Genomic DNA, 26,854 nt, shown 5'->3' with positions numbered 1-26,854 from the left:
GCCCCTTACACACTGCACATAGTCCTTTCATCCGTTCCTAACATGTAAATATTGATTAGTGCAGCTCCAAGGTCACACGTTCAACTTGTGTTAGTCAATGACTTTGAATGCCGTCTGTCATGCCTGACCTGTGTTTCCAGGCATCACAGGCATTTCAACATGTGTTCACGGAATTCCCATTTGTTTCCCCGACCGTCGTGTCGAGGCAGAATGCGGAAAGACTGGAGGACTGCTTTAAAATACACTCTCTAAAAAAGGCAGAGGAGTGATAAATATGTGCACACTGAAAAAAAAAAAGACTGCTCTCACAAATTGGAGTGCTCTCACTGTTCTCTCGTGACTTTAAATGTAACACCTGGATAATGAAAACAAGTTGATTGTGCTCTGGTTCATTGTTTGTATTTTATTGTCGACCAAATGAGAAACAAAAGAAAAACAATAAAAAGAGCAGGCGTCTCCGAGAAGACCTATTAGCTGTAATGAGTTGTGCCTTTATGTCACTTTATATGACACTTTCATTATAAGAAGTCATGATTAACCTGCTTTGAGAGCACTCCATGGATGTGTTCTTCTTATTTGGCTTACAGTGTTCATTTCCTTCTCTGTGCTATTTGTTGTTGTTACATCCTGTCACCATGTCGGTCAGCCTGCATTCAGATTATATTCTGACTAATACAATATTCTATCAATCTCCAGTAATGTCACTCAGGCAATTTCCACTATAGATTCATGACAGCTGGTTACTGAATAAAGTAATTGGCGTTCGGATCAAATCAAACCTCTAATCCCCTCCTTTAATCTGCTCGGACTAGGTTCCACTCACCTCGGGGATCCGCGGACCTCGTCGAACCCCAGCTCGCCCTCCTCCTCTCCACACACTCCCAGCGCCCTGGGCAGTGGCAGCTCTGATCTGGTGCTGAACGGAGGCCTGTGCTCCGCTGCGTACTGCAGCTCAGCAGGGGGTAGGTACACCCGGATATGAGGAGATGCCTCTGCAGAAGCTCAGCATCAATCACACCACAGGGGGGCGTAGTGGAAACCATTATGGGACAGTGAGCAGATGTTAGGAACAATAGCCAGCACTTCATGGTCCCACTGCTGCTGCAGCTGCAGCTGGAGGTATAGGGACGTGTTTGGTTATGTAAATGGACCTGATGCAACCCGTTTGTTTACATAGTGCCAGACATAAACCTGATGAAAACGTCCCACACATGAGAAGCTGCCATTTAGTTTCACTTCATTAACTTAGCTGGATGCCGTTTTCGTGTGAGCTCATTACTTGCTGGATAGAGGGAGGTGTTTTGGATCTTAAATGTACTAAAAGTGTACTGAAATCCACTGACAAAATATGCTGGTGAGTTGGATACATCTCTTGCTTCTGACTGGTGAAGGCTAGTAGCAAGTGGTGCAGCTGACATGTCCTAAAAGTGGACACGTTAGCTGCACCCACGGTTGCGAGGAGCAACAAAGAAATATTTCCATTTAAAAGTTATTAATTCTGTAAGTTGACTTAGCTAGGAGGCTAGCTAACCATGAAAGAAGACGTTAAGCCTGCTTGCAAAGGTCTGATTGGTCAACATGTTCTCTAACCCAAACTCGTCTGAACTAACTCTAATGTAAAGCCATCAGCGTCGGTATTAGACGCTCAGAGCCACTGACGCTGTATAAAGAGAGAAAGATAAAGGTGGGTTGGTGGGAGATGAGGCTGGACGGGTTAAACTAACGCAGGAGACTGTTCATGTCCCATATGACACCCATTATTTTAGTTCTGTTACGTAACAAACAGACTTATTTTACGTGACAAATGTTTCTCTCTACTCGTGATAGATTTACTCATTTCATAAAAAACATACTGCTTTTCTGTGGCTGAGATAAAAAGATTTAATTCCAATTTCTCCACAGGAACAACCCCAAATTCACCAGTCAGCCTCCCCAAGTCACCGACATTTCCAACGGGCCGCGCTTGGTCCGACGAGTGCTCCATCTGTTACGAGAACCCCGTGGACACGGTCATCTACGCCTGTGGACACATGTGTCTGTGCTACAGCTGTGGCCTCAAACTCAAGAAGATGTCCAATGCCTGCTGTCCCATCTGCAGAAGGCAGATCAAAGACATCATCAAAACCTACCGCAGCACGTAAAGGGGACGGACAGACGGACTCCCTCAGAACAGCAAGATCAGGGGAAGACGTGTCGAAGTTCAGGAAATATGAACTCTGGGACTTTAAATTTGGTTTATTCACAGAATTGTTTTGTTCGCTCGCATGACCTTTTCCAAAGTCGGTATTGCCTGGCTGGAAAGGTCTCTTGTCCCTGCAGAGGCGGCATATGAAGAGGTCGGAGGTTCCACTGAGAACTTTCTTCTAACCAGAAGCGTTTGCTCTCTGCTGGGATCATTGGAAGACTGTGAACGAGAGGACTGAAGAACTGAAACAATTCCAAAAATGATTTCATTTGTTGAGCCATGTTTTTAGGGACTGTCACCCCCAGTTTGCACCGAAGCAAACGAGTCACTTTGGGGCTGAATGTGTTGATAACCATTCTCTCTGAGGACGACTGAAGCTCTGACTTAGTTCTGACAGGTTTTCACCTCAGTACGTCACAACTTGTGTCTGTGTGTTACTGAGCATTCAGTCTGGAGCGATGACGTGGTGGATCTCTGTGACTGTCGTGGTGATTATCAGTGAGTGATGTGCGTAGAGGTGGAAGGCGGAACTGAGTATATAAATTAGGATTGTAACACCTCTTGTACTCGTATAATATAATGTACCTTTATGGTAGTTCTATTGCAAATGTCGGTGGTAGCTATATCGTCGTGCTAGCTAGCAGCTTGCTCTGCAATGTGGTATGTTGCACTGAAATCAGCATCATCCTCTCAGAAAAGTTAGGGTAAAGACATTCATCGGTTCAAACAATCCACAAACCTGCGTCCAGCAGACTCAGCAGCTCTGAATCTATGACAGGAAACAGGAAGTGATTTTGGATTCTCCTCAGGGCCAACAATCTTTTTACTATCCTCCCAAACTTTACCTACATCACGCCTAACACACTGTGAGCGCTCATGACGAATGGACAGGTGCTCTGAAATAGTTCCCATGACAACGCAGGAGTCAAAGGATCGTTGCCATGGTATCAGAAGCCACCACAGATGCAGCACAGCCTCCTGCCTTAAACCAGAGGAGGCTCATGTGGATGTGTCCTGCCGTTGACACATTACCAAATAATGCTGTTGTGTGGCACAAAAGGTTCACTCAGAGGAGAAACAAAGCACACACATCTAAAAGAAATATTTTTGTAACATAAATTCACAACATTTCCAATATTTCCAAAGGTCATCAAACATATATAAAATGTTTGATGACCTTTGTGACAGGCCTTTCACCAGCAGCAAAAATCCCTTCATATTTTGAATATTTGTGTGATTCCTATCCCCTGATTCCACTACAAAATGTCTTGATACGTCCCCCAGAGATTTCACCTTCATAGACAGCAACTCAGCAGTAAGCCATAGCTTATCACAGGAGAGCCCGCGCTGAGAGACGGTTGTCTTTTTTTCAATGACACTCTACTTCCTTCTGTAGATAGTTACACACGGGGCTCAAACCTTTGCTGCTATGCTATTTGCCAGCTGCCCGCTCTGGGCGAATGCTGTCAGTGATGTTTCACACATCCCTCCTCCCACATTACACTTTGATTACGCTACTGCTTGAAGTGTTAATTCACATTTTGAATGTTAACTTATGTATTTAGAGAGATTAATGATTTTTATCAGTGTGCTTGATTTGAAACAAAAAAACAAAGAAAAAAATGTTTTGTCTGTTTGTTTGTTTTCAAGTTTCCTCCTTATTGATAATCATGATTCTAAGATTTGTTTTCCTGTTTTTACATTCTTGTTCTCTACTAGTGAGAATATAGAGTTTCTCGTACCGTGCAGCAATAAGACATATTGCAGTACACAATCAAAAGCCCGTTGCTTTGTGGTGCAACATATAAACTCTTGAATTTTGTGAGCTCTTTTTTGGTAATTGATCTTCTTGTGTATTAACCTGTGTTAGGGAGCCCTACTACCCATTCTTTAAGTATATTTCTTGTCATTATTGGGTCTGGAAGCCATCTCTGAATGGTCATGATAAATGTCACTTTATAAAGCTACTGATTGTAATATTGTTCATGTTTAGGCCAGCGTTGCTCTCTGAGACTCAACCACGGCATGTTTTCTTTTGACACTCCGACCAAATTGAATCATTGGTTATTTTGTTTTGTTTTCACATCACATAAATGGAAGTCCTGGACTTTTTAAAAATGTACATCTATAAATTTCTGGACCATATGAATTGATAAACACACACACCAAGCCAAAAACCATTTGGCTGAAGATTTTCATCAGTATACATATACATACCTTTTTACTGAAGGTATTTTTATTTTGTATTATTTGTTTGCATCCAGAATACTCCGCAGGCTCCTTGAATGTAGCTGATCCTGTCATTGTACTATTTATTTGTCCATCACCGACGTGTGGACTAAGTGTTTGCTTTCTCTTTGTGTGCGGCCAATCACACAGCAGCACGTTTAGAGTACTTTTTGTAATGCCTGAGTAATCTGTTCACTCTGTGTGAACATGGGGACCAACAGTAGACGAGCATCCGAGTGGACCGCTGTCAGTGTTGGTGTAGACTGGAACCATATCTATATATCTAGATATATAGATATAGATCTAGATCTATATATAGACTCAACTGCTGAAGTACTTTACAAACCTGTATTTTCTTTTTCTTTTGAAACATCACGTATTTGTTCCTGAACGCTGTTCAGTGCGAGTCGGATGATTGTGGTGAATAAACTTTCCAGATGTGTTTGAGCTGTGTTGATCTCGTGTTTCACTCGGTGAGAGCTCAGATGTGCACAGTTTGTTCATAAGGGAAATAACACACTGACGCAGATACATGTATGATATTCCCTGTCAGGGGATTGATCTTTTCTACTACTTTGGGGCAGTGCGACAAGCTGTGGACACAACACTGACAATCAGGCAATCCCCTTCAAGTTGTCGTGACTACATGCTAGCTAGCGGTCGTTTAGTGTATTTGCACAAGCTCAGATATATATTTGATGACTTAATCAGATGGATTTTATAAACATTGAGCCTTTAACACAGTGCTCTCACCCACTCTACACCCACACCGTTCCATGACAAGTGACAAACTCCATCTGCTGATGAAGAACGAAGCCAGTAAGTGGACCTTGAGCGAAGATTGTTTTGTCAACTACTGATGCAAAGGTCAAGAGTGAACTGTTAACACCACATTACTTTCTTTAACAGAAGTAGTGAGTCTTTCTTTGTGTCTCTTATCTCATGTATAACTGTACTTATGAGACTGTGTTAGCATTCGCTTCAAACAGTTGCTACATTGCCTCCACTTCACGTTATGTTCCATGGTATTTCTTCTTTGCTGGTTTAACAACGGACATCCTAAATGGAGTGTTGATCGTGTTTGTATGCACTTGACCTTTGACACCGGCGCCTAAAGAAGGCAGAATGTGAGTTGGCCTGAAACGGATGTAGCCAGCCGTGCACTTTGAGGTCTGTGTGAAACACAATGTTGAGTGGTGTGGGGGGGCCGCCCTGCCCTCTGTTACATCATGTGCTGCGGCCTCTGTCCCAGCCACAGCTGCGGGGGGGGGGGGGGGGGGGCTTTACAGTGACTGGTAGGGGATTAGGAGATCAGTGGACATACCTGCACCCTAAACTGTAGATGTGCTCCAACCAAATTGACTGCACTACAAATTCTTCAGGCACCTCAACCAGATGTCTTTTCAGAGCTCCTCGATAGACATCCATCTGTAATAGACCGACTCGTGACATGTCCATATCAAAGAAGAGGCTAAGGGAGATGAATACAATGAGTGATAATCTCAGGAAAAGAACAATCCAGACCAGAGTATCTATTTCATGTCATTGTTCATCTGAGTCGTCATCGTTCAATGTTGTCAACCAATCGTACTGGTTCTGCCGTATAAAAAGTGCCCATCTTAAAAGAATTCCGTTTGGAGACTCAATGTCAACGTACATATTGACTTTGTAACGTGCAGGTCTATTTAGAGGTAGATGTGTCTGTCCTCTCAACACTGGTGCTGTTTGGAGGAAGGCTGCAGCCAGACCGGCTCCAGACAGCCATCTAGTGGACAGACTGTGGTATGGTCACAGCATGAAGGGTTCAGTTAAAAAAAAAAGATTACTTTGGATAAAATGAATTACCTGTTTGACCAAAAACTATTAACTCAAGGTCCACTGACCAGCTTTTTCCGGAGCTTTCACCAGCATCTTAAGGTCTTCTTCAGTGGACGGATAAGAACAGTCTCCATCACACTGAACCAGCTGTTGCTATGTGAAACAAAGTCCATCCTTATGTCTGACAAAAGCTAGCTGATGGAGCTTGAGACAACTTGTTTGTTTGTCTTTACCACTAGCTGAAAGGTCAGCCATCTTTTTTTAAAGGTTTAATATTTACAAAATACAACTGATTGAAGCTGCACTAATCAATATTTTCATATTAACAATGGGTAAAATGACAATGTAAAATGTGTGAGGTATCAATCGTGGTTCCAAAACCGTCACCTGACTGCAGTTTCTCCCTTCTACAGAGCCTGTTAGCATCTTTACACTAGTGCTTAAGCTCTGATAAACCCACTGTACACTACAGACAGAGCTAACAGCTAGCTAGCGAACATAGCGCAGCATTTAGCAGCTGAAGAGACAGATATCTGAGGGGACACAAACTGAGCTAACTAGCTACTAGTGGAGTGAATATTGGACTTACCACCTCAGGACAGAAACACATTTATATAGTATATATACAGCCATGACATAATTATATAATCATAATGTACTACTGGTAGCATCTGAACAATGCTTTCAGTTAAAATAAACCCAGAATGGTTGTGTTTTTGTGAGCGTACAATGAGCCTTCATCTCTACGTAGGGAGCAGGTCCTCTAATCATCTAATGTGCTCCTCAGACCTGTAGGCCTTTGGCTGTCAGAGGTGATTAGGACACAGGTGTAAGCATATATTTCATGTAACTTTGGACATAAATGATGAATCTCTCCACACACGTTTGGATACAGGAGGGACAAAATTCTTGTCTCTCGTCTTTAGTGGGAAACCGGGGCCCCGAGAGCTCGTTCGTCTTCATTCATCGCTCTCAACCTCCTCGCACTTTTCTCCCATAACTCATATCTCACTATATATATATACACACACAACCATCTGCATTGTTCTGCCTGTCCACATCTAAACTCACTTAATCTGGCCGGCACAATAAGGCGAATAAAGATAAATGTCTCACTCTGTAATATTACTGTCACATACCATCTATCACCACGAGCAGAGAGCGGGTTCGCTGCTCTTTATCTGCAGTGGCAGATGCGACCGGAAGTGTGAGACAAATGAAAAGGAGTCAGAATAAAACAACAGCGATAATACATTTAATATTGTTCCTCTTTTGGGCGATGCGAGATACAATGTAAACATGTACAAGATACAAAAAAAAGAACAAGACTTGTCAAAATGAAACGGGAGATAAGAAAATGCCCTGTATTCAAAAGGAACGCACATGTGCAGGGTGTCTCAATCAGAAAGGACTTGTCCTCGTGCACCAGTGTACAGTATAGGGGTGCGTTGGACAGATAGGTGCGTGGCCCTGTCACCATGCATGACTCCTGATTGGAGGATGAAGCCTCTCAGTCTCCTCATGGCATATCTTTTGAAAACAGGGAGCTTGCAAGAGTGAAACACAATCTGCATAACAACAATAGTAATAAAACGAAGAAAATAACAGAAAAGCACCTTCCTTTGGTCCAAATCCAGGCCTCCACCTGTTATTGTGTGTGTTCGAGTGGTCGACATGCTGGTAACGGACTGTTTTTTTTTTGTCAGAACTGACAGATCAAGAGCTCGATGGCGTTGGGTTTCCAGAGTTTTTTAGTTTTTTTTGGCACACTGCTCTCCACTGCAGGGCGGTGACAAATTCTGTTTCTGTAAATGCAACATCCAGGCTAAAACAGGCTGCACCTCCTCATGAATCAACAGCTATCACTTTGGACAACTCGCCTCCAAAGCATGAATATGGCACCAGAGGCTCCCCACGCAGAGCGCAGCAAGGCGCAGTGTTCTTGATGAGGATGCTGTTCGACGCCGGAGTGTCGTCTGACTGGCAAAGGTTAATTAAGACGCACTGCTGTGCTAATTGGAAACCGGGATTCAAACGGGGACAAAGAAAGGCGCCACAGAGACACATGCTGCGCGCCTCGTTCCTCCACACAGCCTGTTTTTCTGCAGCTCCCGCTGATCCCCCCCGCTGGCGCCTCAAACAACTGTGACTCTGAGAAGGAAGTTTTCAGAATGACAAATAATAATCAGCGTTCCCTTCTTCACAGCTAGGCCTGGCCCTGCAGCTTCGCTCACTCTTCTCTTTCTTCACTCGCGCTCAAACTAAAACTTCATGTTAATTAAAAACCTACAAAATCATCTCCCTAAATACCTCCACCCTGCTCCCACACACGTGCTAAAACTTACTTATCAAACCTACCCCGTCCTTCTATCAACACCAGCCTTCATAAGACCTTTTGATTTCTTTCTATCATCAATGAACGCTTGTCTCATTAGATGTGAGCAAACGCTTCCTATCCTTCTACACTTTCACAACATTCTATCATTTCTCTCAGCAGCAAAAGACACTGAGGAATAAGACAGAAAAAGGGGGACATGGAATCCAACGTGTGAAGCCATTTTTTTGTGTCTTATTCCAAAAAAAACAACAACAACCGTATAACACCAAGCTCAAGCGCTCACACCCTCAGGGCCTGCAGAAGATCTGAAGACACTGACAGTAAAAGAAGCTACAAGCAGATGTTGGATCAGTTTTTAAAAGTTATTCCATAGAAGGAGTGAGACTGAGAGAAGCGGCTGAACTCACTCGTCACTCACCGACTTGCAGAAGGATCAATTAAATCATCGTTTGGAGGAACGAGATCTGGGCTCAAGATCTATCCCCCCCCCCTCCCCCCCAATCCTGTCAACTGCACCTATCAAAGCAGAGCTCCTCTCACCTCACTCTCACCTTGTCTCCTAGAATCCCCTACCTGATCCATCTTGTGCCTCCCTGCATCCTGCACTCCCAAAATCTCCTCCTTGACCCCTAAATTCTCTTCTCTCGAGTGCACCTGCAAGCAATCCATCTCCTCATGCAAACACACACACACACACACACACACACACACCCGACCCCTCCTAGAGATCTCAATCCTTTTTCAGCGGGAATAGACTGCTTATCTGTGTCGAGGAAGGAGGGAGAAGGAAGGAAGAGAAGCGCAGCGAGGAGGAAGACGCCTGCGGCAGCAGCTCGGGGGTTTTGGGATTAGTGTTTAAGGTGCTTCACGCCTGAGCGGTGTCGCCCATCTGCTGGAATAAAAAGAGAGCGGGGTATGAAGCAGGGTGCGGGCGTGGCAGAGCCGTCTCACCCTGCTGGTTCTCCGGGGGAATATGTCGAGAAACTCATGTATATATATTTCCTCTGGTGTGAATGACTCGTCCTGATGAATGCAAAATACCGCCGCCAATGTGGCTAACAGAGGCCGAGCCCATTGAAGAAGGAGCCCGTCACTTAAAGGAGCGGTTAGAAATGTTTTGTGAAATACACTAATTCACTTTTATGCAGAGAGATAGATGAGAAGATTGATAGCATGCGCTCATGTCTGAACTGTAAACACCAAACTGAGAGCCAGGAGACAGTTAGCTTAGCTTCACAGATGGCCTGCTTCTGTCCACAGAAAGCCAAAGAAACTCCCGTCTTCAGCAGATGAATTTGGAAAGAGCATTCTGCACATCAGTGAGTGACAAAAGACCAAGCACACTTTCATCCATCTTCTCGTCTAACTCTCAGAGAGAAAACAAATCAAGATATTTCTCAGAGTATTCCTTTAAGGTGACGTTTAAAGTCCGGGTAAAGCAAAAAAAAAAAAAAAACGTGTTTTGAGAACACCCCGCCAAATGAAATGATTTAAAAAAAACAGGAAGTTTATAAAATGATGTTTTAGGATGGTGATGAAAGAAGCAGTATGTTGTGCTCTGAAGGCTGGTTACATCTGGACAGCTACCACACACACTGCAGAATGTTACCGTGCATGTACTTTGTGCAGCCATGATTTCAGGCTCCTCAACACTTCAACGGTCTGGCGCCACAAGTCAGCACTATATTCGTTTTGAAACAAATCTCAGATTCGACTTTAGCCGGACTTGAACTGCAAACTCTACCGACTAAAGGATTCATGGACTCCAGCCTTATTGGCCTGTACATACAGGAAGTCGTTAGCACGATGACGTACCTGTCACACATGGATAAGGCAAAGAGAAAAATAAAGGCTTTTCTATTTTTTTGGCGTACATCCTGGAAGCTGATAGATTGATGTGAAATGGCCTGAAATCTCCCCGCTCTTGTTTACTCTCCCGTCCTCCAAATGTCACCTTTCACCGCGGTGATTGGTGAGGAGAACGTCTGACTCGGCTCCACAGAGGAGGACAAATGTAGAGAGGCATCGCGTAGGTGCAGAGAGGGACACACTCCACAAAGCAAACAACAACAAAAGTAGAAGAAAACAACAACAACAACAAGACAAAAAAACAGAAAACTATCAAAATTCCATTCAGGCACGAACGTGACAGCTCAGAGCAGGGCCAATGAGGCCCCTGATGATGGGCCCTTGACTCTCCGTCTATGAAGAAGACCCCTGATGGCTGTAATGTCAGTACAGAAGGGGGTTCTGCTATGCACAGTCACAAAGCACATGTCCACCGCTGACTCTCATGCTGTCGTTATAAAAGTCAGGAGACGATGAGACGTCACACTTTCGGTCCAAGGAGTCCTCATCGCTATCAGGGCCTCTCACATCGGCTCTTTCAGATCGACCTCTAACGATACACTTGAAATGACGGTGAAAGCTCACGCCTGGCAGTCTGACTGGGAATATCCACTCCTGTGATAGTATCCCTCTTGTTGAAGCATGATGCCTTTCTGATCTATTGCACATTTCCTCACGGTTACATTTCAGAAGTTGGGGTTGAAAAAAGGGAAATTGGAAAAGAAGAAGGTAACAGCTTGATTAAAGACAGATGCTATACAGGTAAGTGTAAGCCTCTCAGAGAACAATTCCCTTACTGTTTCAGTAAATTCAGATCAATCAAAAGAAGCAATATGCAATAATAATAATAATATGTGCTGGAGTGAAATGTACAAAGTGATTGAACACATTTACATAATGCCTTCGTCTGGATGGGTGGGGGCCTTGTTTTCAATCTTAATCTTAGTATTCATCCACAAGTGGTTAGATTTAGATTTTCCATATTCTACAATGAATGCAAAAATCTCAAACATTCCTACTAAATTATGATATTTTGAATTATTTTGTCGTCTGACTGGCTTTAAGGTAATATTTTGAGTGGGGGAATAAGGCGATTGTCAAACCTTGATAAAATATAAAACTATTCATAATAAATATATTTAAAATCCGGCATTATGTAAAGCACAATAAAGATGAAGGAAGTGCCCGTGATTTGCTAAAGTTGCAGCACACAGCATGAAGGAAAAATGGAATTTATAATTAATTATAATTATTGCCCAATACAAAAAAAAATCATAGCTGCACTGAGATTAATAAAATTATAAAAATAAAACAGAAAATTCTGTACAGTTTTTGGTCACTGACCAGCAGTGCGTTTCTTCTTACACTGAGGCAGGACGGTCGGGAAGCCTCGGGGATGGGACAGAGATACTGTTGTAGTACCTCTGACCTCCCACTAGAGGGCTCTACTTCTCCAATTCTAGTCACACTTTGCCATGGTCGCTGTCACGGACAGAGCTCCACCTCTCATTTGAGGTGATGGGGAAAAAAAGAATGGAGAGAAATTAAATAATTACAAAAATGTTTTTCAATAAATTAAATGCTGAGTATTCACTGCATCTTCACATTAATGCACCATAGATCAGGTTTAGAGTGCACTAAATCACAAAACAGAACCACTTCGTTCCTCGTTATTGTCACCGTGTGATCACAGAGTAACAAATTGACAAACAGCGATAACTGCGATCGAGCAGGTACTGTGCTTTGTTTAATACTGTGGTACTGTCCAGCAGAAACGTAATGACACCTTAGTGTTCAGCCTCATACAGAGAGCTCACACCGCTCATTAGAAAATGTATTTCAGCAGTCTTCAACATCAGCCATTTGAATTTTGAAAGTTAAGATTTTAGCTCAGAATGTCACTTTCTCATATTTCACTTCTGCATGTGCAGAGAATTATTTTGAACTTGACACTTTTTAAGAATTGATAAGTCTTATTTATATGATATGATATATGATATGATACCCAACTGTAATTTGAAAGTGTGAAAAAATACTTTGGAAAATTTGAAACAAATCTATACCCTATGCTATGTTGTCTTCTACAGTATGTTATGTGTAAAACTAATACTGCACAGCAATATCTAATATTATAATGTACTTGTTTACTTCTAGTTTTAGAGATCTGTAATTTTGAGAAAATGAATCAAGTGCTTCCAGGTACAGATTTTTCTTAGTTCATAAAACTTGTTTTTAGGCATTTTGTTGAACACACTGTATTACTTACTATAAAATCACAAAAGTAGCCAATGAAATGACATGTGTCTTTGGTTTGATCACATTTTGGGATAAATTCTATGCAAATATGTCCCTGGACGTCAATTATTTCACCACATTTCCAGTACTTGTTCAATACATCTCTGTAACAGTGGTAAAACTAAATATGTGCACCTAAAATCACTGCAGTAAACCTAAACCTTTGTCATTGTTTTCATCTTTTGAGGTTATTAGCTGGTTTTGTTCGAGAGAGAAACTCACGAGTTGTTCTTTGATTTTCCAGAAAACTAAAAGATCTGTTATTTTCAAGTTTCACAGGTATATTTTTATACATTTGCTAATTGAAAGCATTAATATCAACAAATCTTTCTTGGGCTCGGGGGTTCTAAGACAAAACGATGCCAATTCATGAAAGCTGAGAACCTCCTGCATATTGGTGTCAGATGGTACGTGACACGAGGCAGGAGCTTTAACTTTTCAAATTGTAGGCTGTGGGTGAAAACAGATGTCACAAGAAAGCAGAAATAATTCTCTAAGATTTGCATCAAATCAAGACATTATAACATGAACAATGAAACTAAATAAAAAAATACGGATAATGAAATTAAAATGATGTTTTAGTTTGCTTGATGACTTGCGCCTTAAAGCGAATAAATTCTCACTTAAATCTGTTTTTTATTCTTAAATTTGTGTTGGACCAATTACAGCTCTCTAGTTCGAAACTTTGCACTTTGTTTGCACTCAAAAGTGTAGCTCTTAATGTGCTATGGAAATACTCCTGGTGGTCTTCGTAGGCCTATGGCACTCTAAAAGATTTGGTTGATTTAACGTTTTGCCATCCACCATTAAGACCTCTATTCAGGTGATCAAATACAAAAGGCACTTATCGGCCATCAGCGTCAGTGATGGGCAGGAATGAGCATAACCATTTTGCTGCTTCTCACTACATGATGCAAACCTCTTTAAGAGGTTATCACTCCCATTCATACCATGTTCTATCTAAAAGACACCGTCCTCTTCAAATTCCTTCTCTCACGGATGACCAATCCCACATTCCTTTCTCTCATTCCCAGCCAAAATATTTGAAATCTTTACACAATCTTTAGTAAACCAGCACTAAAAGTGTCCTTCCTAATCAGATTAAAATATCTGTCTTTTTACACGCAGTCGTCAACGTACATTTTCATGGACATATTGCTTACATGAGAGTGCAGGTAACATTCTTAAGGAGTGATGCCACCAACGTCCTTGAAGACATCAAAAGGGGGAGGAGGAGGAGGGGGAGGATGTGGGGTTGGTTTTATTTCTTCCGCTCTAGGTAGTTGGAGGGGACCCAGCCCTTGCGGGGAAGCAGGCTGTCCTGCACCTGGCAGTACCACCATCCATTGGGGTTTCTTTCCAACACCTCCAGGCAAGTGCCCTCAGTGAAACCCATTGTTTCCTCATCGCCACGATAGTCAGCGATGGACACGTACACATCCCTGCCAAGGTTATTGTGGATCAGTTGGCTCTTGTCTATGGGCTTAGGTCGAACTGTGGACACAGGGATGCCGTTGCGTTGGTTAACTCTGCTCAGGGCGTCCTGGACATTGCTTGTGCTGAATGCGCTCCCTGAGGACCCCAGGCCGGAGCGCCCGGCAGGCCTCGTCAGACTTTCCACAACTACGTGTGGACGCACGGTGCTGAAGGAGGCATTTCGGCGGACACCAAGAGTGGCAGAACCGGACCCATAGTGATCGCTTCTGCCGAGAGATTCATTCCGCCTCAGAGACCCTGTCATGTAGTGTCCACCCTTGGCTGGCTGTGTTGTGGTCACAAACACAGACTGAGGCCTCACTGCCACCTGGCGTACCCCGTTCCTCATACGTACACCTCCATTAACTATCCCGGACGGCTTCGAGAAGCCACCAGGAGGCTTAGAAGGAATTGGCGGAGTATTCCTTCTCAAGCCTTGATGCTGCTGGCTCAGACCCTGAATATTGATGTTATTGAGGGCCAAAACGTGCTGCTCGTTTTTTTCCAGGCTGTTGGACTTACTCCCACCACTCCCAGGTCTATCTAGGTCCAACCCACCTGCATCCCCCACTTGTCTGACAGGTTCGAGGTAGTACGAAGGAGCCCAGCCCTCCTCGGATCCCCAACGAATGTACCACCAACCGCTCTCCTGCTTCTCCAGAACCTCAACCTCCACCCCGGCTGGAAAGCTGATCTCAGAATCCTGGACCTTCTTATAGGCATCCAGGGAACGATAGAGATTGGGACCTTCCACGTCTGAGTCACCACGGCTCCCTTTGGAGTAGACAGAAGAGAGATCTGAGGTGCTGCGTGAACACATCGAGTCCTCTGATGAGTTGACAGAGGCTGTTTCAGAGTCGTCGCCACGAGTAGGTTTGAGGCTATGAGGCCGAAACTGACTTGTGGGCCTCAGCTGCCGTCTCAAAGAGCTGATGTCCATCCTCTCCGGACTCTGGGGCTCTGATTTGGTCAGGAGTGGTTTAGGTCTGACAGAAGGCTTGGGCCTGGTGGAGGGGCTTTGACCTATTCTCTGCTCCACATCCCGGCTGAAGGCAGATCCTTTCTTGTGGCCTCTACTCAATTCATCTGTTGAAGAGCCGGGGCTGTTGTCCTGCGCCCTAAAGCTGATATCTATGTGTCTGCCCAGAGTCTGGCTTCTCCGGTTCATCTCTGGCGTCATGGTCTTCATGGGTCTACCAGCTAAAGGTGAGGATCCGGATGGTTTGCGTGGAACTGTGGAGGAATGGTAGCTCCTTGGAGAATTTGGCTCACTGGAACCTTTGACTGAAGTTATTTCAACACCACTGCTTGGCCTGAAGCCATCGTTCTCATAGATACACTCATCTTTTGCAACCTCCTCTGCTGACCTGTAGGAAGCTCTTCGATGAGTGAACACAGGGGACGCCTTGCAGACAGGAGGAGAGGCCTTGCAGACAGAAGGAGAGGTCTTGCAGACAGGAGGAGAGGCCTTGCAGGAAGGAGGAGAGGCCTTGCAGACAGGAGGAGAGGCCTTGCAGGAAGGAGGAGAGGCCTTGCAGACAGGAGGAGAGGCCTTGCAGGAAGGAGGGGAGCTGCGGTACTTGTCGCTGGCCACGCTGCTGATCTTTACACCCAGGGGACGCTCATCCTTTAGAGAATCTGTGTCCGATTCACCTTCGCATCCAATTGCAGGAATATCATATTCAGGTTCCTCATACACAGGCCTGCTCGGCGGCTCTGAGACTTCAGAGGAAGAGTTAGTGGGAGGAGGAGCGTCCTCAGACTCTTGTTTTTTGACAGGAGGAGCTGGGGGTGGGACTTTGGGCCGGGTCAGGGTGCTGGTCCGACGGCTGAGATTGGGCTTCTTGCGCTTGTCAATGTAGGAGCAGGGGGCCCAGCCCTCCATCTCTCCAATCTGCACATACCACCAGCCTCCGGGGTTCTTCTCTATCACCTACACAACAAGACATATGGAAGATAGAATTTAAAAAATGTTTTTCTTTCTTTAGGATTTGTCACACATGCTGCACACTGGAATGGTTTAGGGTTAGATGATCAGAGGATCCAGGACATGCTGTTATGACACCTGCTATTACAGTCGTCTCGCGCAGACATTAATGACAAACGTTAACACACTGTCTAGAATTGCCAGCTCAACATGTTGTTATCTTCATCTCTCTACCTGAGTCTACGCAAAGGGAATTCTATCAACATCACGTTTAAACACAAATCTCAAGGTTGCATCGCTAATGCCTTAGCTTTACTGTCTATCTGCGGAGCACTGAGTTAACATACATAATTAATGAGGCCTGACTGTCTAATCTCAGTGACAACAATGTAGATCTGGCCTCTTACATCAGCCTTTTGTCCTCCACGGAAACTGATGCCATCGGAGATGGAGGACTGGAAATCTGCTATGGTGTAATACTCTGCTTCCACAGCAGGGGGCTCTGGAGGCTTGGGTAACTGGAATCCCTGTACAGCAGAGAAGAAGAGATGTGAGCAGCTGACATATCTAGCCATCATTATAAAGTATCTGACACCCTCTATCATTGTTGGGATGTGTTATGGCTGCATATGATAATAACATACACATATATAATAGTATGTGTAGTATTTAAGTGTGGGCAGTGGTAGATTCAGATGATCAAAGACATGCGGAAATGATGTTAGGTTATTACTGTGCTTTAATGGTTGCTATGCCAACTCTCATAGCTAATCTGTGTTTATACTGCACTTAAAAAACATTTCAGCTCGAGCCTATGATCGTAAATGTGCCAGGACATTGTTCACTGTGGGTAGTTCTGTGATGCTGACATGCTTCTGTGGAACATACAGTCACATTAGCCCTCTTGGCTATTGTTAGAAAGCAGTAGCTTGTGAGTGTCTTACCAAGTTGGTTTCTCTTCGTGGAGGGGGTTTTTGTCTCAGATTTGGAGACCCTGATCAACAAAGAAACATGTCATTAAAACGAATTTGCAAAGAACTCAACCCACATCCAACAGCCAAGAACTATATAGTTGTAGTTGTGCCTCATTCCTGTTTGCCCTAAGTGGCTGGCAGTCAAGACGTCAGAATCAGACGTCTTACTCATGCTACTCAGAGACCAGAGGTTATGTAAGTAACCTAAAGTTCTCTTTCATAGCACTCGTTTCGATGTCTCACTATAGGATTGCCAGAAAAGATTATCTCAATGACCTCCAGCCCACCTCACACTGCAGTATATGGATGAAGCATGTAGTGCTGGTAGTATTATCGGTTAGTGCACTCAGAGAATGGTAGGCCGCTCCACGGCAGCAGGAAACTCTTTTATACAGCTTTGGTTACATACCTAGTTTTATGAACCTTCATTTAATTCTGGTTGTAAGTCAGTCTGGTAGGTTGCTAAATAACATCTGGGTTAAATTGATGGAGGCCAGCTACACAGACATGGCTTAATGATCATTAATGTACTGTCGTTCCTTTAAGTTGAGTCTAGGGTGAAAAAGGTTATCACTGTGCATTTTAGAAAGCATGCAAAGGCATAATATTTGGCACAAAATAGATTTTAGATTTCAAATTAAATCATAATTTCTCTACGAGATATCATTCATGTACTTGGAAAACACATGCTCAGGATGCCACAAGAAACTATATGAGTGAAATGGACACCCAATCCCAACATCCCATGTTAAATAGCCTCACAGATTAGTGTGACAGAGCATTAGATTACACCACCATCACCATGTAGTTTACCTATAGCATCAAAGCCTACACAAAAGGAAAATGACAAGTCTTAATGTCTCATACAAAGACTACAAATGCTCCTCTACATAGCTGATATGCATTTACTGCTCAATTGTCTCCTAACGACCCACAAACACTCACCGATTTCCACTCTATGTGGAGCCACTCTGGCTACAGCTGGGGACCCTGGCTCGCCCCTCCCTTTACTCTCATTTAGGGCAGCACTCGCTGCTATTCCCAGACACGGGCTGTTGGTGTCACGGCCGGCGCTCAGCCTCCTGCCCGTCTCGGCATTGATCTCAGAGTTGTAGGGCATGGGCAGGCTGATCTCGCTCTTGGAGAAGTGGCGCTCCGGCGTGGTGCTGCCCTCTGCGTCCGCCTGGATGTCCTTCTCGCTGACCGACTTCTTTTGCAACAGGTTGCTGATCTCCATGATGTTGCCGATGATCTCCACGGGGCCTGTCAGGGTCTTCTTGCGGGGGGAGAAGTCTTCTTTCACCTTTTTCAAGTAGGAGGCAGGGGCCCAGCCCTCTTTCCCTAAGTATCTGTGGGTAAACACAGACAGACATAATAGTTACCATCCTCTCCCTGTTTGCATGGTGTGTGATAGTACATCATTGTTATATCATTCAAAGGGGCATTGCTCCAATTTCACACATTAACGTCACTTTATGGAGTCATGGAGTTTGAAAGGTGTGGACGTTCACCGGGTAAAGTTTTGGGAGCTTGACCCATAGTAAGGCCTAGATATCTTACTATGACATCTCCTTTTGTGATCTGCCTTTTGAAAGGTGCAATACTAAATTACCAGAATGCATTGATATCGCTTTGACCATAATTCATACTTAAAAGGAATACATTCTCTGGCACATTCCCTGGCATGTCACTATGTAATAAAATTCACCAAATCGGATCATGTGTGTTGAAAGACCATTTTAATTGTAGTGATGTAGAGGTAGCCAAAGGCAAGTAAACAGACTCAGTAATCAATGCAAAGAGGCACTGCTTCCCCACATTCACACATTCATGGTGAAGCTAAATGAGTCATTTCAGAGTGCTTTTTTAAACAATAAGGAATGTTTCCAAATGCAACTCTGTGAGTCATTTGCCTCTTGGTGGGCCGTTCTCTGCTCTGAATAGATGTGATCATTTCTGCTTCCTTGTTGCAGGGACTCCAGCTGCGACCACAAGGAGTCCCCAGAAGAGAGGAAAAAGCCCCATCTTTAGACAGCCCTGGAGTAAGACGGCCCACTGAGAGCAGCGATGCTCCGGTGTACATCTGGAGCATCACGTCCTGTCGGAAAACGTGCTCTGAAATGACTCGTTGGGCGTTGCAATGAGGGGCAGAGGAGCGTCACGTCAAGTCAATTTTATTTCTACAGCCATGAATATCACAGATCACTCATTTTCCTGTAAGGGGAGACACGTCACCCTCCATTCAGAGGAGGAGAAACTAGCCCAACAAGCTGATACACATATTAGCCATATGCACAAGCACCGTCAGCAGTGCTCTGTGTACGTTCCTGTGTGTGTGAGCATGTGAGCATGTGAGCATGTGAACACGTGTATGTCACATGTGATAGTAATCAGGGGATACTGAGAAATAAACACCCAATACACACTGGGTGGGTAAACATGACACACGTGTGCAAACAGGCAGCCAGACACACATGCACATTAGAATGCAGGACACCGCATATGCAGCAGCATCGTATGTGACATCATCACCAACGACGTGACAAACAGCAGATCCCATTTCTCTCATTTAGCTGTGGTGTGTGTGGACGAGCCGAGCGCTTTACTCACCTGATGTACCACCAGCCCTCCAAGTTCTTCTGGATGACCTCCACGGTGACCCCTTTCTCAAAGCTCACTTCATCCTTCCCTTGACTGGTGTGCGGCTGGATGGTCGTGTATTTCTCCTCTGGAGGAAGGACAGAGAGAGAGAGTAGCAGAGTGAGTCACCTGTGGTCATCAAACACTCTTACACTGAGGGGTTAGACCACTGTATAGTTTACATCTTTCCAGAGGCCTTTAGGAGGGGGAAACATGGCGAGTGTGACCTACTTAAAGTGCTCGGGACTATTTCCATACCCACACAAAGACATTAAAAACAACCGGCTCCCTCTACAGGCTGAACCTCTCCCCCGTCGCTGCTTGTTTGCTATCAACACGAGGCCTCAATAGAGCTATTTGGACCCTGATCCAGTGTTCATCTCTCTCCAGAGGGAGATTCCTGTTCGAGCAGCCGGCCTGCATCAGGGACTCCCTCGAGGAGATAAGATATTTGGACCAAGATCTCTCTTCTCACATCCCTATCTGTCCGCTGCTCCTCTCTCACGCTCTGCGAGTTCTTCCAAGAACCTTAAGGGAAGGATATCCTGAACAATGGGCCTAGTGGGGTGCAGTAGAAGGTTAGGGGATTTATAGATACCAAAGCAAAAAGAGCAGGAGACCAAAGATTGGCAGATAGATCACACCAAGCTTCCCAAGCACATTAGCTTATTTCAGTGGCTGATGAACTGGTATGGTATGAAGAGGAAGACAATCTTTCAGCAGCACTGGAATATAATATCCACAGCTACGTTTTTATCAGTCTAAAGATGAAACTAAGAATCGTTGTGTTTCCGGTAGCTTAGAATGAGCCCTTCATCTCTACATAGGGAGCAGAAGTCCTCCATGTTGCACCGCCACGTTTCCACAGTAGCCCAGAAGGGACAAACCAAACACTGGCTCTGGAGAGAGACTTTTATGTTTTCACATTACCTGAAGGCTGTGAAACTCAGCTCTGGAAAATAAACACATCTGAAATCGATGATGGAAGTAGCTAACGGATGAGACGTTACATTACAGTCATTTAGCAGACGCTTTTATCCAAAGCAACTTACAATTCAGAGTCTATCACATTTCTACACCATAGGCACAGCTACGGGAGCAATTTTGGGGTTAAGTGTCTTGCTCAAGGACACATCGACATGCAACTAGCAGAGCCGGGGTTCGAACCGCTGATTGAAAGACAGCCCTGCTATCCACTTAGCCACAATCAACACCTTGACATCACAATCGAGACGTCTCGCTTCTTTCTCTTCTCGCCTGAGGGTTGCACATGCTCAGTACTGATCAGGCAGGTGCGAGCAGAGAGTGTACCGTTTGCCAAAGCTAGCAAAATGTCAGCAATTTGGCAATATTTAAAAGTCAAAACTGTCAAACTAGATAAAAAAAAAAAAAGGAAGTCCTATTTATTCTCCCTATGTATTTGATCATGTTTAACCTGAGCCAGGACTTACGACAATGATCTAAATCATACCACATCCTTCCAGGATTAGTAGTATACACCTGTTCAAAATAATAATAAGACATATATTTTTGTTTTTAATGCACTGGTATCAGATTGGTACGCTGTACTGGTATCTGTATCAGAAAGAAAAATATTATCGTAACGTTTCCAGCTACACCCAGACCACTAGATGCCACCAAATCCTACACACTGTCCCTTTAAGTGGCAGGAAATCTGACAGGAGGAAGGGAGGAGGACATGGCTGGAGGGAGGGATCCTAACATGTACAATATAAATGAGATAGCCAGGACATGGCTGGAGGTAACAAGATTGTTCAAGGACATGTGATGGTCAGGGACAATATCTCAGAGGCGCGTATGCTTGTTCATGTGAATGCTTGCATTCAACGGGTTCGCTACAGTTGGTCCAGACGGCAGGGATTCAAGTTCCTCGGCTGGCTGTCATCGCAGAGCAGCTGAGGTCAATAATGTGGAGCAGAGTGGAATGTCTGGCCTGAACATCAGCTCGCAAAGCATGTGTGTGTGTGTGTGTGTGTGTAGAGGTTGGCAGATGGACAGGGAATAAGAAATGGGATGGCTTACGGAGGTAAATATGTGTATTGATGTACTACTAACAATGTCTCCGGCACTGTGTCTGCCGGGTGTATTCCCTGAGGACCGGAATTAAAGATGAAAGATTCAAAGAGTCACCTCTGTTTGTGCATGAGCGCACACGTGCTTCTGTGTCCATCTGTGTGCCTGTGTGTATGTGTGTGTGTTGGCACCAGAGTCTCACTGCAGGGACAAAACAGTGAGTTGAGAGGGACGGCAGTGGGATTCTATCAAATGTGATTGGCGACCCGCTCTGAGAAAGCACCGGCCGCTGGCCGCAGGGCAGAGGGGGGCATGTGAGACGCCACTCCTGTCAAGATCACAATGAGGTCACTTTGCCGTTGGTAACCAATCAACAACCCCCCAGAGAGGTCAAACACCCTGACATGGCTTTGTGTCAGAGTCAAATAGAGATGTGCTGCAATTCAATTCATCATAGAAAGGGAGGACTTTTTTTGGCATTCATTTTGACGCTTCATATTTTTTATGTGTCCAGCTCCTCTTCTTTTTTCTGTTGTTTTGCGCCCTTATTTTATTGTCAAGATCTCGGGATCACGTCCCCCCGTCGTCTTTATGAAGCACAATGTTAAAGTGTGTGTCAGCAAACGGGCAGCAGAGTACACGCCATTAGCTGATTACATCCTGCCAGAGCATCAATCCTACGGGGCCGCTCTTTGTTTTTGTCCTTTGCCAGTGCTACTAAATCAAACTGTTTCTTACTGTAAAACCTCACTCACACGTTTCTTATCACTAGCTCAGCAATGCATTATCAGGCAGGGACAGTAGTGTCTCCATTCACAAAGCAAACACAGTGGGGAGGATTACAACGGGAGAAAGGTGCAAAAACGGAAATTAAGTACAAGTAAAACATTTGCTGCTGGAACTTTCAGGTAACAATACATGGAATCTGTATTTTGGTTGTCTTGACCTTCTGGTACTCTTATTGTCCTCAATAGCCATCCCAAGCCATTTGGGTTGCTAAGCACGTTAGGGTACCTGCACATAGTGCTAATTGATCTAGGGCTAATGAGAGACTGACAGCGCACAGTAGGTGGAAAGCATGACGGCAGACAGTCATAGTCCGTCAGTCAGTCAGGGAAGGTAGTGAATGAAAAAGTTGGAAAATCGACAAAAACTACGTTTGACATGAGTCCAGTTTTCATAGTGAGACTACTTTGGATGGTGAAAAAAAGCTGCTGGCCCAGGAGCCCGAAACACTCGCTGCCTTGTGAGACTGTGTCCTCTGGCTTCATCAACAATGCCGACACTTACACACTAAATGTTCTGTTTTGTTTCCCTAATGTATTCCTACTAAGCTGTTTACATGGCTAATGAAAATCCCACTGATATTCCTGTTTACATGCAGACGAGCATACTCTGATAACAGCCTCCCTCTCCTCAAACCTGAATAATATCGGCATATCCCTCATTTCTGAATTGGTAAATGCTCCCTTCAGAATAAGACCGAATTCACAATATCCAATATGCTGTTTACATTACTCATATCACACTAATATTTTATTATTATTCAAAATATTTGGAATAATAGTGGAATATTAGTGTGCATGTAAACATAGTCCTTGGACCAGTGATTCTTTGGTTTCTCATTTTCCCAGTTCACTTTAGCTGAGTGTTGATTGGAGGGTTGTTCAGATCAGCTGCTGTGCAGGGTGCAGGAACCGGCTCCTAACGAAGAACTGAGAGCAGCTTGGTTCCTCCTGTTGGCCAATCGGGGTGCGACAACGCTCTTTCTTTAGGCCTTAAGAGAGGTGGAGAACTGCACACTCAGCACTTTCTGATCCTTCCTCCACTTAATGCAGACCTCATTTTAGAAGATCCTATCTGTCACAAACTCTGGTCTTTAGGGACCTCATTGAGGTGATTTTGAGAGTTGTGAAACCAGCTGGAGTGAATATTAAAGATCACCTGTCCACTAGGTGGACTAGGTGTATATATATATAGATCTCTATATATATATATATATATATATATATAGATCTCTATATATATATATATATAGATCTCTATATATATATAAATATAGATCTATATCTATATATATATAGCAACATGAAAATGTGACCTGAAGTGCTGGAATTCAAGAACATGTCCTCAAAGTGTTTCATTCTCTGGTGGCAACAACTAGCCGGGTGACTCATCCACCAGGCTCCATAGAGGTTGAGGTCTGTGTGATTAAAACCAGTCCGCAGATCAGGCTGATGTCTCACTTTTACACTTTCCAGCGGCTCAATGGGTCCAAGCCTCACTGTTCTGTGAGACGTAACGTTCCTGCAGACCTGGGCTAACACTGCTCTCCTGCCTGGCTTCATATGCTTTGACTTCAGTCTATGAAAGATGTTGTGCTGTAAACGGTGACCCTTTAAAACTTCTACTTACTTCTACTTCTACTAATGTTCCCATGGCCACTGGTAAAAGAATCAAAACGCCTTAATGTCGTGGGTATATGGCCACGTGTGTCACTTTCCCTGCATCAGCTGCCTGATGCTGTTGATTATGTACGAATATATTTCCTGTATGTCAGTGTGTGTGGGTTGTCTCCTGTACAGTATCAGTCACTACGTCCCATTCCACCGTAGTTTGTCCTGTATTCATAGTATTCTCTTCTGATTAATCACCAACTGGTCCGGGGTAAAGGTGTCCAGCCATGCTGTACTATGATAATTAGAAACAAGGTTTTACAGAGGTCGCACAGGTCCAGCGTCCACAAACACAATCTAAGTACAAGACGTCTGTTCGAAGCCCTGACTAAGCCTGGAACTGGACAGGTGTCAAAACCACAGATAACTTGCTAAAAATGCAAAAAAAAGAAAGTCTTTTTTTTTTATTTTTATAAATACAAGCAAAATGCAAAAGTTATTCATGGCATTAAACCTAAGGGAGCTTGCTTTACTTAAGCGGCAACACTGTTATACAATCATTTATGTTCTCCCGGCTCAGTGGTCGTCAAGGCCGTTGGTTTGTGCTGAGGGAGCCGAAGACTCTTAATTATCCAAATCTGTTCAACGCAGTCCAATTATTTTGCCGCTCCATGTGAGCGAGTGAGGTCAGAGCTGACTTAATGGCCACCCAACATGCTGCTCCAGGTAGAAACCTCAAGGCCAGTTGTTGCTGTTGTTGTTGGCTAGTCAGGATGTAAATGAGGTTGTTTAAACATGCGTGAGTTTTCATCTAAGAATGCTTCTGTGGTATAAGTATACATGCTAACAATTATGCACTATATGTGTGTATGCGTCCATATGCATGAGCTGGGTTGCTTCTCTATGTAGATAGAGAAGATGACTCAGCATCTGATTCCTTGTAGGTACATGTGTGGGTTTGTATTGATGTGTGCATTTACTGTAACTGTATATAAGTGTATAACTGTGTGTGTGTGTGTGTGTGTGTGTGTGTGTGTGCCCCCACTGTCTCCATGTTCACCTCTGCTCTGCTGGCGGTTGACTATACCCCCGAGGGTCCAGCGGCGGTCCAGCCTCTTCAGATGTGCCTTCCGTCTCTTAGTAACTGATGATGATGATGATGATGATGAGGAGGAGCAACCAAAGGGGGCAGAAACAAACAAATGTGGAGTTTAGTGTTAGAAGCAGAGATTAGCAAAGTGAACAAAGGCATAGAAAAAGCTGTTGTTAGCAAATAAACCACTGCTGTATGTATGAAGCCAGTAGATCTTCTCTTGCAATGATGAGCTGAGTTTGTACGTGTTTAGTTAAGAATATATTACATGAAAACATTTGTTTTGTCAATTCTTTTGTTAATGTGCAATTTCAACCTGGTCTCGTTCCCGGGTCGTCAAATCCCATCGTTTGTCACAGCCCTGGGCATCAACACAGATACAACACAGTACCTCCAACGTACACCCATCCACAGCAACATCAGCTGACGAAGGGTGGATGGCTCACACAAACACAGGACAGGATGTTGACTTATTTATGTTGACTAAGGAACTTATTTAACACACTTATTTCAACCCAAACCAATGATCTTCTCCCAAACATCTCCAAGTAGTTTTGTACAACGTTAACCTACGCGCGTAGAACTGTAACTGCTGCGCAGCAGTTAAGAAGAGGTGGGAATGAAAAACAGGTTGCCACTTTCCACTACATACACAGTATGTACGTAAGTCACAGCTTTTACTTCCTGAGGTATGGAATGTGAGGTTTTATTAGCTACCGGAGGACCATCAAGAACACACAGCTCGCAGCCTCCAAATGAACAGGTGATAACATGACTACGCTATAGGATCAGTCATAGAGCAACCACTGAAGACGGCTGGGGCTGAGTGTCCGTATAGTCCTTTCTCAGGGCGCTGTGGAGCTGCCAGTTCCTTTCTGAAAAGGTTTACAGATTTTCAAGGAGAAGCTCTCAGAGCGGACCATTAAATTAGCTAAATAAAATGACAAGATGGCCGATATATTCGTCCTGGAATATACACTGTCAACCTTCATCTTATCAAGACATTTCTGTCTGTAATTGAGTCCTACAACCTTCCATCATTAAAACAGTCAACTAGGAAGGAAGACAGCATGTATTGATTTAAATTGATGAGGTTAGACCTCTTTCACTGCTTATTGTTTAAAGTCTCAGTCATAGCACGATGAGTCTTTTTCCTCTCTTATTGCATTGTCTGAGGCCACATGGAGAGCAAACACATTAATGAGGGGGAGGATGGATGGAAGCAGCACTTGTCTAATCTGATTCCTTCTCCACCCTCCGTCCTCTCTTCACCCCTCTTGTCTCTCCATCTTTCCCTCTGCCCTCCCTTCCTCCCTTTGTGTGCCTCTGCTACTTATCACTTCCTCTCTCTCTTTGGATTCCTGTCTGCCTTCCATCCATCCCACTGAGCACCACCCTACTCCCGTTGACCTCCTAATTGAAATATCAGCTCGGGAAGGCACAAAGGGAAATGTTATTTGGAGGTAATTTCAGCGTGTGCCTGTCGGTTCCTCTCCAGCAGGCTGAGCTGTCAGTGGAATTAGTTTACAGACCACGCAGAGATAATGAGAGGAACGGGACGACGGGGAGCGAGCGGAGGGGGGGGGGGGGGGGGGGGGGGG

General features: G+C 44.2%; 2 protein-coding genes across 3 annotated transcripts in view; one reads left to right on the top strand and one right to left on the bottom strand.

The window, feature by feature from the left end:
* neurl1aa (neuralized E3 ubiquitin protein ligase 1Aa) overlaps nt 1-4,858 on the top strand; it is a 41,709-nt gene extending 36,851 nt beyond the window's left edge. The window contains exons 5-6 of the mRNA XM_031867097.1: nt 813-962; nt 1,903-4,858. Of these exons, the coding sequence (XP_031722957.1) occupies nt 813-962; nt 1,903-2,141 (389 nt within the window). The 3' untranslated portion in view covers nt 2,142-4,858. The remainder of the gene's footprint in view (nt 1-812; nt 963-1,902) is intronic.
* Nucleotides 4,859-7,465: 2,607 nt separating this feature from the next.
* The window catches only part of sh3pxd2aa (SH3 and PX domains 2Aa), an 89,376-nt gene continuing 69,987 nt past the window's right edge, over nt 7,466-26,854 (bottom strand). The window contains exons 9-15 of one of the 2 annotated variants that reach the window (XM_031867216.1): nt 25,221-25,304; nt 19,701-19,818; nt 18,036-18,439; nt 17,061-17,110; nt 16,524-16,643; nt 15,799-16,122; nt 7,466-15,678 (exon numbers count right to left, since the gene is read on the bottom strand). In XM_031867216.1, the coding sequence (XP_031723076.1) occupies nt 13,975-15,678; nt 15,799-16,122; nt 16,524-16,643; nt 17,061-17,110; nt 18,036-18,439; nt 19,701-19,818; nt 25,221-25,304 (2,804 nt within the window). In that variant the 3' untranslated portion in view covers nt 7,466-13,974. Of the gene's footprint in view, nt 16,123-16,523; nt 16,644-17,060; nt 17,111-18,035; nt 18,440-19,700; nt 19,819-25,220; nt 25,305-26,854 lie in introns of both variants that reach the window. The other variant, XM_031867215.1, reaches the window with a different exon arrangement.

The sequence above is a fragment of the Anarrhichthys ocellatus genome, unplaced genomic scaffold (assembly GCF_004355925.1).
Source record: "Anarrhichthys ocellatus isolate YVR2014 unplaced genomic scaffold, GSC_Weel_1.0 scaffold38, whole genome shotgun sequence".
NCBI lineage: Eukaryota > Metazoa > Chordata > Actinopteri > Perciformes > Anarhichadidae > Anarrhichthys > Anarrhichthys ocellatus.
Note: the sequence above shows the minus strand (reverse complement) of the source record. Positions and strands in the feature narration are given on the sequence as shown.